Source organism: Bombus impatiens, unplaced genomic scaffold (genome assembly GCF_000188095.3).
Source record: "Bombus impatiens unplaced genomic scaffold, BIMP_2.2 scf_0058, whole genome shotgun sequence".
NCBI classification, from domain to species: domain Eukaryota; kingdom Metazoa; phylum Arthropoda; class Insecta; order Hymenoptera; family Apidae; genus Bombus; species Bombus impatiens.
In genome coordinates, this window is record NT_176477.1 from 346,314 (window position 1) to 359,958 (window position 13,645).

Consider the following 13,645-nt stretch of genomic DNA (forward strand, 5'->3'; position numbering starts at 1 on the left):
GTGCCGATGACCATCCATTTGTTTAACAATGATACAGAGGGGATACAGAGTTGCTTCTGTATTCTGCGTAGCATTTGAGGAATCTGCGTCACTGGGTTTTATGTGAATTTTATTTGACATCGAGCGTTGCCGTGAAAAAGTTCACGTAGTATTGCGGAGTTGCGTAAGTCGTAAGCCGACGAAAACAATTTTTGTTTATCATTCTTTGATCGAATCGATGTCACTGTTCGTTTTTTCTCTCGTTTCTTCTTTTCCTTAGCGAAGATGACGAGATTTGAAATATGAATCGCATTAACGTGGGTGGAAATTGCATAAATTGTTGATTTTATTGTCTTGGAATGCTCAATGAATTCAAAGGTTTCGAGTAAAGCTGAAATGTCATTCGGAAAATAGTGATCATTCGAAAAAAGATATCACTGGACAGTTGTATCTTTATGTGTAATTTATGAATACATATCCAAAACCTTCTAGACATTGTTAGTAACGTATGAAAATATCACATAACGTTGAAATGACGGTTAGTTAGCTAGACAATAGTACACTTTCATAGCGAAAAGGTACGACATGCATATTTCTGGGACATTTAAGATTTTGAATTGCATATTTCTTCATTTTTTTTATACTGTAAAAATGCTAGATCGACATTTATAGAATACTTGTACTTTCATTTTAATTACATACTTTACGAGTTAGCAAAGTTGCACAGAGTTGTTACTTCTATCATCTTTTTTCTCGCCTTTGAATCGCGTAAAAACGATATGGCCACTGTTTCGTATATTATGCGTACGATTGAATTACATTTGTAAATTTTTCTTTTCGCGTAGCTATAATCGTGACAATGAATCATTGAAAAAGGTGGAACGAAAGTAAGGCTGAAAAAATTTCGTACAGATTGAAACGCTGAGCTGGCTAAATCAATAACGCGACAAAAATAAAAGGAAGAAATTCATTTCAAATTGAAAAGTAACTCCTTTTGTTGTTTCGTAACAATTCATCACGAGTTACTGTTAAGTCGAAAAGCTTTTTTCTAGAAGGTATGGATATGTCGATATTATGTTTTGAACGTAGGTAAAAAATGAATTAAGTTTTTTCTAATCATATTAAATGTTGGCTAAAGGAAAATGGAATTTATGAGGAAAATTACATCGTGAAATTGAAATTGATAGTGATGGTCAATTCGCAAATTCTATTCGCACATAGACGTTGGTCGATTTTGCAACATTGACGTATCGAGTCATTCGAGTCCTAGATACGCAAGTATCATCGCAAAAATACACAGCCGGCGACGAAAGCGTTCGCTCCAGAATGTAGCGGATATTTGTGAAATACGCGTTCGGAAGTTCGTGTTTCTCTTCAGTACTGTAAACTACGTATCGTGAAAGACACGATTCCATTATGGAAATGAGACTCGTTTATTAATAAAATCGTCTCGTGCGCATGACATTGTGCATTGATATTTTTTATTCAGCGTATACGAATTATACAGTTCTTCTTCGTCGTTTTATCGTAAATACTACAGTTAACAGATCTTGAAGATTATTATGATAGAGCAAACATTCTTTACATGAGACTTTTGACTCGTATGAAACTACACATCGTCCTTTCAAAATTTGCAAAAATTCTATTATTCGGCACGTTGAAATACAAGTGTATACTGTTGATAATAAGAAGCGTGTTTCCATCAGCGGAAAAAAGGGGTCATCACACTCGAGACTTTCCGCTATTTGAAACGGCGAGTCGACAAAGGAAGCACGCGAAAATCGACGAGTTCGTGGAACACATACGAGGAAGCGATTCGTGTTATTCCTTACGGTCGACCGTAAAACTTCTTCGTCCGCGCGAACAAGTAGACGAAGCGAATTTTTCAGGGTCCGGTCGAAACAAAAAAAAAAAAAAAAAAAATAACTCGACGTCGTCTGGTCTCTTGCGATTGTGACGCTTTTCGAATATGCTGCTAGGAGAAATTACGTCTTCCTCGAATCAGGTCTCATCGCGAGTATACAAATGTTCGTCGATCGTTTTGAAAATATGATTTTAAATTTAGAGATACGACATGTTTGAACAGTTTGACAGTAAGTTTGTAGAAAGAATCGTTTGATGTTTGACGAGTATCAATATTTCCTGAAAGTTGCTGAGGGGATGGTTGATAAATTTGTATCGATGATCTAAAATTCCTATAAGTTGTGACCCTAAAGGAATCACAAAGTCATTTTTGGAACACTATTTAATGATAAAAGTTGAGAATGAAAAATGTCTAACTCTGGACTAAAGGAAAAGAGACACAAAGAACCCGATTATTTCTTTTCCAAATAAAAATACAGACTACTAATTATATCATCAGTAGAGATAAATTTACGCAAAAAAGATTTGGCACTACCCTTCTTATTATCCAATAGAAATGAAAATAGGATTCCTAGTCGTTACTTTACACATACCTATTTTAGAAACAGCTCGTGCAATGAAATCATAAAATGAAGTCAACAGATATCCTAAAAGATGAAATCTGTATTGTAACAGGATGTTAGCACGACTATAATTCAGAAAGCTATCCAGAAATTGGCAAGTTAAACACCTAGTCCAGACCAGATTCACTGCGCGGTATACATTTACGGTAACTTCCGAAATGAATTGTCCGACGTCTTCCACGTTATCGAGAGAAATAAACATAGGAAAGGCAAGCACCTTCGTCTTATTAATACTCGAAAGCTGTCTTTGATAGTACTAAAGCGACATTTTTGAAACAACGTGACATATTACACTATTCCGGAAGTTTCGTCTGAAAATCTTAATAAACATGTCACGATTATACAGTAATTTCACGTGTACATGCAGCTCTCACGATACAAGTCTCGCGTGTATATTTATGCGTTAATGAGCACTGTCCGTATGCGAGCAACGCGAACTGCATCGCGTACTATACGCGAATTGCTGATAGGAGATGATAAATATTAAAAACGCGAATCAGAAAAATTTTACACTAATATTTACGGTGATTCGTGCATATCGAGATTCGTATAAATGTCAAAAGAACAGATTGTAATGTACCGCGTGTGAAAATATTCTTATTATAATGAATATTGAAAATAGTCTGGAAATTAATTTAATCTATAAATAATATAAAAAAGTCCACATACTACGAATATAAAAATAAATAATACAATCAATAACGTTTCTTTAAATGATTACCAAATAAATATATTTATCTTATGAGCTTTCACTTCGATGAAAAATTTCACATCGTGGTCATACTTGCCTCATTGCAGTCATACTTTTGCAAAGGTGAAATATTCCAACGATGGTTATAAATGTAAGAAATTAAGTTGAATATTCCATGAATCTTTCTTTTTTAATAGCATATTACAGATTCTTTATATGAAACAAGTTTCCCGTATTAAAACTTTTCTTAGTGTGCAAGTAATTTAAGATCTGTCTTCGTTTCATTAAAAGACATGACATAAAGCTACTCCTCGACCCCGGATGATTTCATTGAATCCGTTAAGTACAGTGGTCGCCGGTCGTAATTACTAAAATTAGGCTGTCTAAGTGAATGTTCTGGATGATTGAAATGATCGAGTAAGTTTGACATACACGATCAATTTTCTCGTTTTCAAAACTTTTCGAATAACAAACTCGTTCGCTGTTAATTCTGTGCTTTCCTCCATTTTTTCTTGTATATTAAATAATACTGAATTAATGTATTAATATATTAATATTAAGTAATATAATGGATATTAAATTCCAGACAAGCTACGATCGTGAAATAAGTAACGAAATAGTGATTTTAGAAACTAGTTTCTGCAAAAATTATAAAACATATGCTATTGATAAAAAGTATGAATTAAAGAACAGGTTATGAAAAAGTAATACTTATAAACTTATTGACGGATGGAGTATAGACTAAATACAATTAATGATTTAAATTCGTGTAATTTTGAAATAGAAAGATTGTACATACAATGATTTGCAATAAGCAGTTGCTACAGCTTTTAGAAATTTTCCAAATTTCTCACTCCACTGCACTTATTTGTCCATCAGTCTGTTTTCAATGCATTTTACACAAACCAAACCAGAAATTGATTCGAATTTTAAAATGAATAAACATCCCATCGGATGACTAACCACTCAACTTTTATCGGCATCACGGTGAACAGTAGATAAATATAGCGACGGGACCTTTTGTTTGCTTTTTGACGATAGAACTTTTAAGCTGAAACTCGTCAGTAGCGATAAGAAACAGAATTTCCTATAATTATCGATTTTTCTTTTTGTTATATACATATGTATACCACCAACATTATTTGTTTAATTTTCTGCTTCATTTTTTGTCCTAATCGACGTAGTTAGAATTCTATCATTCAAGTTTAATATAAAAGATCAAATGTGAGACAATCTCATTCCAGTGTTTTCCACTTGAAATGCCCTAAAATATTTGAAAATATGATCTATCTAACATATTGTAGCGGTAGATATTTTGACAAAACTATCAACGATTAGAAAGCCGAAATCGTGGAGCAAAGAGAACCATGACTCATTTGAAATCTTGTCAAATGGCCCTGACTTAATTCTGATGTTCAGACAAATTCGTAACAAAATTTCTTTTCACTAATTTTTTGCTCCCTTCATACAAATTAGAACGCGGCTCGACCCGTCAAAAGTCTTCGACATTTCGTTAGCCAAGATGACTTATATTTTTCTCGAAGCATGAAAATCTTGGCATCTAGACGAAATATGCGTCTCTTCTAATTTACCCTAAACCAGCTTTAAACATTCATGAGAAATTGCTGTGTCACGGTCACGAGTTCAGTCTCGAGTTAACCGTCTCGTCAAGCTTTAATGATTGTGAATGCCACGAAACTGTTAATAAGTACTTCCTAATCGGAAATGTGCATTTCCCTTCCATCTGCACTGACCAAATTTTTCTGTATAGGACCATTTTTCATTCCGTTTTCAATAGAACAAATGTTTGCAAAAGTTCATTAATCGCTAATCGATATTTTTTATCGCGAACATACATATATCTATGTTTTTGAAGAGTTAGTATTCTAAAAATATATCACCTTAACAGCTACTAATTATAGAAAAGCTAATGAAGATGCAAATTTTGGAGGAAGACTTTTTTATGTACTCACGTTATCATTTTGGAGCAGACTGTAGGAATTATTCGAAGGTCCTGGACTGGATGACGTGAGCTCCGAAAGTTTGCTACCAGACAATTTCTCGTTGGTTCCACCCTCTGCACTGTCGCTGCTTCCGCTACCACTATAAATTTAGTGTCGTTAATTGATTTCTATTTTCAAATGATCATCGAAATCGCATTGATAAAAGAAATTCAATTTATTCTTAATGACAAGGATAAACGAAAACTTGTACGTCAATTTTTTGAATTAAATTGTGCCTGCGGTATTTGCACTCTAAAGTTAGTTACTTTCCTATTCATATTGATTTTAAAATTGACTTTAAAATATACATAGTTGCCTTGAGATTATTTATTTTATAGTTGAGTTAAGATTATAATTAATCCTCTATAATAGCATATGTAACATCGGAGTTACGTAATCATATATCTATTTTATCTTTTTGTTTGTTAGCATTGTTTCTGTACTATTCTATTCTGCCGTTGTAGCATCGTATAATTGCACCAAAAGCAAATAAACTCTGACGGATCGCAACATTTTTCTAACAATAAAAAACGAATAAATAAAGTATATTCCTATTATCCTATATATCCTTTTCACTCATATTCAAACTATATGTCTACATAAACTAGCAATATGTCTACTTTTTTCCACATCTCGGAACACGTCAAAAGAATCTAAGCTGGCATTGACAATAATATCTGCGGTGAAAATTTTCGCAAAACAATTGGAAATCACATCGATACGAAAATTAAGCGAAGGATTAGGCACTAATAATTTACAGCACTAATTCTGAATTGGGAACGATTCGATGCATCGTTAACTAGAACAATACGAAATTTTCGACCAACGATTTCTACAGTATTTCGACAGTTACAAAGAAAGTCAGAAAATAAATGGAACGAGATAAACGATTGGATTGTTGGTTGGTAACGAATTCGAAGCAGCCATAAGCACCGTGGTAACCGGACCATACGAGCAATGCATCTTCCAACTGATTTACGTCAACCGCATCGAATATCACCGGTTTTTATCTTACGTAATCACCAATGTGATCTTCCTTCGAGTGCTTCTCGTTTCGCGTATCGAACACCGTCCCGTAAACTCGAGCCACGCGAGATCGCGAAAAAAGCCGGAGAAGGCAGCAGGCTCTTCTAGCTGGCGAGGATCGCCACTACCAGCGAGGCCATAGCCGCAGCAGGTATTATTAAAACCTAACAAGTACAAAGTGACTCGGTCGACCGGTTCGACGGTGCCACCAGCATAGCATTTAATTCTTCTACAATGTTCAACCGAACTCGACGACACTCTTTTCAATCCCGTTGCTATGGAGACGTTGTCCTTGGCCCCCCAGGAACAGGGTCATCTTTTTCATTTCGTTTGCTCCTTTTGCCGAGCTCTCAGTGTCCATGGATGTGGTCATTGTCAAGAGGTGGAGCCGTAGCAGACAAAAAGAGAGAGAGAGACAGAGAGAGAAAGAGAGAGAAGTATATACAGGGTGATCCTGTTAGGTACAATCGTCTCTTCTGTTACCTTATTGAAGAGGAGAATTCGTCAAAATGACTGTTTTATCGTTTTCTTGTAAAAATGTGCAGGAGTAAAGGTTATAATACATATGAGGAAGTTTCAAAATATATTTCTGGTATATTGGTTTGGCGAAGAAAGGCTATTATCTTCGTATTTGTTAAATTGTAATGTTGACTAAGAGGTGTGATCAAATATACTATAAAGTTGTCGTTTAAATGGAAGCATTTTCATGGATATCTTGCCGAAATTTGAGTAAACTACTTGAAATAGAAGTTCTTTGATAAACGAGTATTAGATGCGAGAGAGAGAAAGAGAGAGAGAGAGAGAGAGAGAGAGATGATATTTGAATAGAACGAAGAGATCAAATTTATCTTAACTGTTAAGTTTCTCTCTTTGGTAGGATCGTACATTCAGCACGTGCTGCAAACAAGAGTGACATCAATTTTGTAGTTTATGGATTAATTTATAGGAATTAATAGCGGACAATTCTAATCTTATTGAATTTATTTTGAAATGTACGCCTCGATTGGAACAGAGCGCTTCTCTTGCTATTACTCTCAGAAGCTATAAAATGCTTCGTCATTAGTTATGCAATAAGTATTGTGTAATTATCTAAGGAACTAACACACAATTGTGTTAATTTTATACGTGTTACAAAGATCAGTTGTCCTCTAACTTGAAACACTTTTTCTTAAAATTTCCTACATCTTCTCGACCAACCAAACATTTAATCAATAAAAATTATAAAAAAAAGAAAAAAATATGTAAAAACAAAATCTTTCTAAACTCACAAGTACCGATGACGAAATTCGCGCGAGTGCGTTTCCAAGGGTCGATAGAAATTTTTATAAAGCCAATCCTTGCTGACAATGTAAAAGCGATTGCTGGTTAGGAAAGTGATCAAGCTGCATCCTCTGAACCTAGCCTCGTTAAAAACGGACGCACCCACTTCCCTTGCGTTCATTCTCGTGCATTCTCCTCCCTTTAATTCGCACCCTCCCGATCACTCACGCGACCACTGTGCCTTCTCCAGAAAAATCCTTTAACACAATTTCAACACGACTTCTGACAAATTTTCAATTGCATCATTTTACTATCAATTTCTTATTTTTCTCTAGAGTAGACGATACCACGACGTTCTTCAACGATAAATATTTCCTTTCTTTTTCCTTGCTCTTCGTCTTAATGGATTCCTTGACTGCGTTTTCACCTTCGAAAAATGCACGCATCAGCATGTGGAATAACCTTACGAGATTGCGTCTACACGTATGTCGTATATTTTTTTAAATTTTCTTTGAAATTTTGTAAAATTCTTCTCACCAAATAAGATTAATCTCTAACTTTTACTCGAGTAGATAAAAATATTTTGATAAATCTCATGGTTATAAACGGAGATGATTCTGTCAAAGTATATTCTGACACTTTCACATTTGTTGTAATTTCTATAACATATATGTACTCTGTTATCAAGGCTCCGTTTGCTTATGAGAAACAAGAGTTATAGTCTGCCAATGTAATCTGAAGTTTAGAAATCAATAATCGTTACAGATATAGGTATACATAAGCAGTTTGGTGTCAATATAATGATATAATTAATAAAATACGATACCAATAAGCAGTTGAAACAAGACTTTCTGACAAAGAATCTCTAATTATTTATTAATTAATTTTGCTTATATTTCTTCTTTCCACAGTGTTCGTTTTCTATAGTCTCTTCATTTATCAGCGACGATTTCTTTAGGTCATCGATCGATCTTTTGGACTTTCTACTCGATTCCGTCCCACGATAAATCTTAAAGCCGCGCAATACACTTTTACGAATACTACCTATCAAATAAATCAATCTTTATACAGCTGGACTCATCGTGTTCGCATTATCGCAATGTCCCTTCCTTTGTTATGATCTTACAATGCAACGATGCGTTCTTCTGCAACAAACGTTATTCGAATTGCATTTACGATTCTGATTCCATTCATTATCACGAAACTCTATTCCTCGTAAATCGTTCGTTGCCTTATTTTCAAATTAAAAAGAGGAATACTCGAAACACGAAACGGATTTTACCATCGATATACCCGTAAAATTTGATAAGATTCGTATATGTTTCGTTCGAGTTGCGTTTATCTTATCACTGAAATAAAATTTCACATTTTTCTGTTACAATCGTGATTAAAGTTCCACGATTTCTTTATTATCAAAGACAGTTACTACGCGATCCGTCGCTCATATGAGCTATCCAGAAGTTAAATCGATAAATTTCACTTTTTACAAACTTCTCGACTGTAGAATCAAAGCTCGATATGATTGGAGTTCAACTTTTCCTAACGGTTCTGCTTCCGTATAACACATATATTCCTCTGAAGAACCATCCTCTATGCACGTGTTACATTCTCGAAGCCTTAAGATCCATTCATTTATAACTCTCGTTTAACTCACAAAGCTCGTCACTTAGAACTCTATATTTTTCACTGACTCACGCGAGATTCCTATAATATATATTTGTTCTATCTGTTTCTAGATCACCGAAATCCTGCCTTCTAGCAATAAGCAACGTCTATCTTATCGAGCCTATCCAAACTACCAGAGTTCCTACTCAATGTACACTTTCATTAACCACAACGAGTAAGATGACGAGGAAACGACGTGTCAACAGCGTCAGCTAACCGCGGAAAGGCAGCTCGTTGCAACAGATACCGTATCGTTTGATAATACCCCACCCAAGCGTATCCAAGTAACGCGCGGGACAAGCAGCAGAGCCGATAAAGCGTTTTATTGCCAGCAGCGTAATCAACCGGACAATCTACGATCGTCGACGCCGATTCCGATGCTTCCTCGCGTCGCTCCTTCTTACCTATCAAGGTTGCTGCGACGCCTTTTACTTTCGATGAGATTCCCGTTTCACGAAACTGCCCGATTAAAAGTGACGCGACGCGAGTAGATCACGTGCGCCATGTAATTCTTGCACAACCCGTTCCATTTACAAACAAAGGAAAAACTCGTGACTATTTGTTACGTAAAGGTCTATTAAATGTTACGGAAAGCCACATCTTGAGTACGTCTTAATCCTGCGAAAATCGTGCTTCACTTTTTTCTTTAAAAAAAGAAAATACCAATGTTTAATATAAACTAGTCAGAATCAGAATCTAACTCATTGTTGATCGGTGTTAACAAACCGATGATATCCATCATAAGCGATATTAATATTGTAGAAATCACTGGTTAACGATCTTTATAGATTTATTTATTGTGATTTAAACAGGAAACGATGGTTATTTAACGTGAACTTAATGCACTAATGCGATATAACTAAGACAATTAAATTGATCATTCACAACTAGCAACTTACAATTAACAGCTCATAACAACTCGGCAACTAATGATTAACCAACTCGCAACAACTCGGCAACTAATGATTAACCAACTCGCAACTCGCTCTCAACTCGACTTGACTCAACTGACGACTCACAATTCACAATTTACAACGACTCGACAATTTACGAGTAACAATTAACGCGCAACTACTCGTAGCTCCCTCGCAATTCTAGTTGCAACTGACTAACGGCTACCTTTCATACCACGGTTTTGGTATTCCTAACACGCACATGTGTTCCACAGATGTGGATGACCCATGATCAAGTACACCTTTTTTAATTACCCAATGCCGTAAAGGGCCACGGGTATATGGCCCATCGAGATTTCCCATCTTTCTCGCCCCGTCAGCACTTTCATTGTTTTTTACCTGTAGTTCATCAGAATTTAATTGATCGGGATACTACAACATGCTGAAAACATATAAACGTGTCTGACAATATCTATAGAAATATTTACACGATATTTTAACGCATAACAAGTGAAATCTTTTGTTCTTGACATCTTGGCGTTTGTATACAGCTCAAATTATACTTTTCAGTTAAATCGATAAATTAAATTGTACCAATGGTTACTATTAAGTCCCGCGATCCTACCATATACTATAATCCATCCTTCGGTCAAGATGGCCACCAGTTCTATAAGCATGCTTACTCGGATCCTAAGGAACCGTCATAAGATTTAGCATTTTTTACTTTACTGTCAAGGCCCTTAATTACTACAAACATCTTTCAAGTCGAGAAGCTCCTTAGGGTTATTGCTCATTCAGGTAAAACATGGGAATCCCATGTTTGATGTTCGAGGGCCACTTCCATTCGCGAGCGACCATTAGCGAGGAGCAGCCAGCACCCATTACTAGTTTTCCCTACAAACCTTACCGTCACAGAAAATCACTTGCTAACAACTCTTCGCTCAAAACACTTCTACATCTCCCACACGCATCACTCGCGGACACTTATATTCTTCAAAAGTTGTTGGGAGTAAAGAGTTACATTTAAACTGTTAACTCAGTGTTACAGTCATTCAAACCACCCCTATTATCTTAACCGAAATAGGGGATCGGCTGATTTGTGGCGTCGATTATCGTATCGAGACAAGAATTTACGACTTTCGTTGACGCGTTATACTGCGAATGCGTCTCCCCGTGAAACCGTAGAACAGATACAAACGATCGTTTTTAATCAAAAAATGCACGCGCTTCCTATTTCTGTTAACTGCATCGAGGACTTTTTTTATCACTAAATCTACAGATAAGACACGTCCTGCCACTATTGCTAAAGTGACATTGTGTACGATCACTCAGAACGAGACGATTTCGTCATTCGTGTATACTGTACACACACGTACAAAGAATATATCTATACTGTACACTTACTAACTAAGCAACACTGTGAGCACTTTTAAATTTTTTATATTTGTTGAATGTTACGCAATCATGTTATCTATGTTCAAAAATGTTTTATCAGTTTCCTATCTATATTTTCGTTATATATCGTTCGAAGAATTGTAAACTTTGCAAATGTTTGTGAAATCATTTTAAATTCCACACATTTTTCAATGTACTTATGTTTAGAATTTACAGAAAGATAACAATGGAAAATATCGCTTCACAAAATTCAAAACGTACTTGTCTCCCTGTCGTTTCTTTCAGACTTTCAGGATTCTGTCGTGCGATTATCAAACACAAACCATGCAATTTTCGTTTCTTCTCACTTTCTTATGGTGCGTTCAAACCAGGTGAATGAATGCTCGTTCGCTCCCCACTCTAATAAAATGAACGGATTCATGTTTTCACTATCATTTTTTAATTTTATTAAAGTGGGGAACGAACTAGCATTCGTTCATCTATAAATTCGTTCAGAAAAACGCATCATTACGAGAACAAGCAAAGAATGCGTGATTTGGGCTATGAAGGCGGCATAATTGAACATGTGACTTACCTTTCTGCTGGTCCCGTTGAATAACTAGAGGATTCTTCTCCTGACTCAACACTGTTAAAAGAGGTACAGTTCATTTTCCTTTCTTCCCACTGCGACCGAACCTCGTCTTGAACTCTTCGTTTCAATTCCTCCACTCTTCGTCTTTCTTCCGAAATTACTTGGCTACCTATAACATGAGTAAAGTAGAAAATAATTTAATAGCATCAAAAGTTTCATATTTCATATTCAAATATTTTGTTAGATAATTCTCTTCGTAATTGTGTTCTTTAAAATTCATTTTGTTATTTATTACAGTGCGTCCGTAGAAATAAATTTTCTGTTATTTAACATATTTGGCTATACAATTTGTAAAGCCATTTACCTTGTTTGGCTAAATGAAGCTGTCGATTTCTCTCAATTTCTTTGAGGGATTCGATAGTCTTCCTTCCCAAGCTGCCCTGATTGTTTACAATGGGAGAGTCAGTAGTGACCCTGGAGATCCTGTCGAAGTCTTCCCTGCTCGGAGATCGTTTCTCGTCTCTGTTTTCGCAAGCATTCTGCGCCAATTTTATCAGTTCATCGTTAATCGCTCTAACTCGGTTTCGACCCTATGACGATAAGAGACAAGGTCAAACAAAAATCATGAACATCAGTCATTAACAACTGAAATATTCTGATTGTTTTGTAAATAATCTACAAATTCACTAACTTCTTCCAACCGTTTCAAATGCGTCAGCTTCTGCCTTTCAAGGCTTCTTGCATCTTTAGTCGCTGTGCTTTTTGCTTCGGATCTCTGTGCTTCCAAGTGGCTCAATCGAACCTTTCTGGTCTCTATCTTGGTTGTCAATTCGCTCAAGTATCTAAAACAGACATTTACATCGCCAAATCTATGTTAGACTCAATTGTCAATCACCATATAATTAGCATACTAAAGTATATATTAATTTGTAAAAGAAGAACCATTTCGTGGATTAGTTTAATAATTAAAATTTCTATAAAATCAATTCTATGTTACTGATCGACTCTATCGATCATGCACAGTTGATACGAGACAGCTTTACTGACAATAGAAATATAATATAATTATCATATAATTATATAAAAATATAATTATTTTTGATAATGAAAGATGTATCACAAAGAAGGTAAAACAAGGATGAAAAGCCAACAAGGATTTGAAGAAATTTAATCGCACAATCGTGCATGAAATACTTTTACCTCTGTAACTCTTCCCTGGTTGCCAGTTTGCTCGCTTCCTCTTCCAAATGATGAAACTCCAAATCCTCAAAGGCCTTCCTTTCTGACTCCAGGACGTCTTGCTGAGCCATAAGTCTCTTGCTGATATTCTGTTGCATAGTTTCATCCATGCAATTCGCTAATTCCTCTTCCAAACTGTTACAAGTCTGCTGAGCCCTTTGCACTCTCTGTTTTGCTTCCGCTTGCAAATTTGCTTGACTCGTGTTATCCTCGGCCATCTGTCTCTCCAGTTCGTTTATCCGCATCTGTACTTTTATCTTCTCACCCTCGTCTTGACTCAGTTTCAACGATTCCGACTCGTATTCTGCAGACAGCAGTGCTTTTTCTAATTCGAGCTGTCACACACAAAATGCACATAATTAATGCTTAAAGAATATTATAGGAGAAACGATACCATTGTTTTTCTTAATAACCTGTTCTAAACTTTGTTTTAGGAA

General features: G+C 35.7%; 1 protein-coding gene across 4 annotated transcripts in view; it reads right to left on the bottom strand.

Annotated features, from left to right (window-relative positions):
* Positions 1 to 13,645, bottom strand: part of LOC100749943 (pleckstrin homology-like domain family B member 1) — a 63,601-nt gene that overhangs the window by 5,452 nt on the left and 44,504 nt on the right. For all 4 annotated transcript variants that reach the window (XM_033324662.1, XM_024372274.2, XM_024372273.2 and 1 more), the window contains 5 exons: positions 13,170 to 13,543; positions 12,661 to 12,811; positions 12,334 to 12,559; positions 11,973 to 12,138; positions 5,130 to 5,259 (listed from right to left, as the gene is read on the bottom strand). In XM_033324662.1, coding sequence (XP_033180553.1) covers positions 5,130 to 5,259; positions 11,973 to 12,138; positions 12,334 to 12,559; positions 12,661 to 12,811; positions 13,170 to 13,543 — 1,047 coding nt within the window. The remainder of the gene's footprint in view (positions 1 to 5,129; positions 5,260 to 11,972; positions 12,139 to 12,333; positions 12,560 to 12,660; positions 12,812 to 13,169; positions 13,544 to 13,645) is intronic.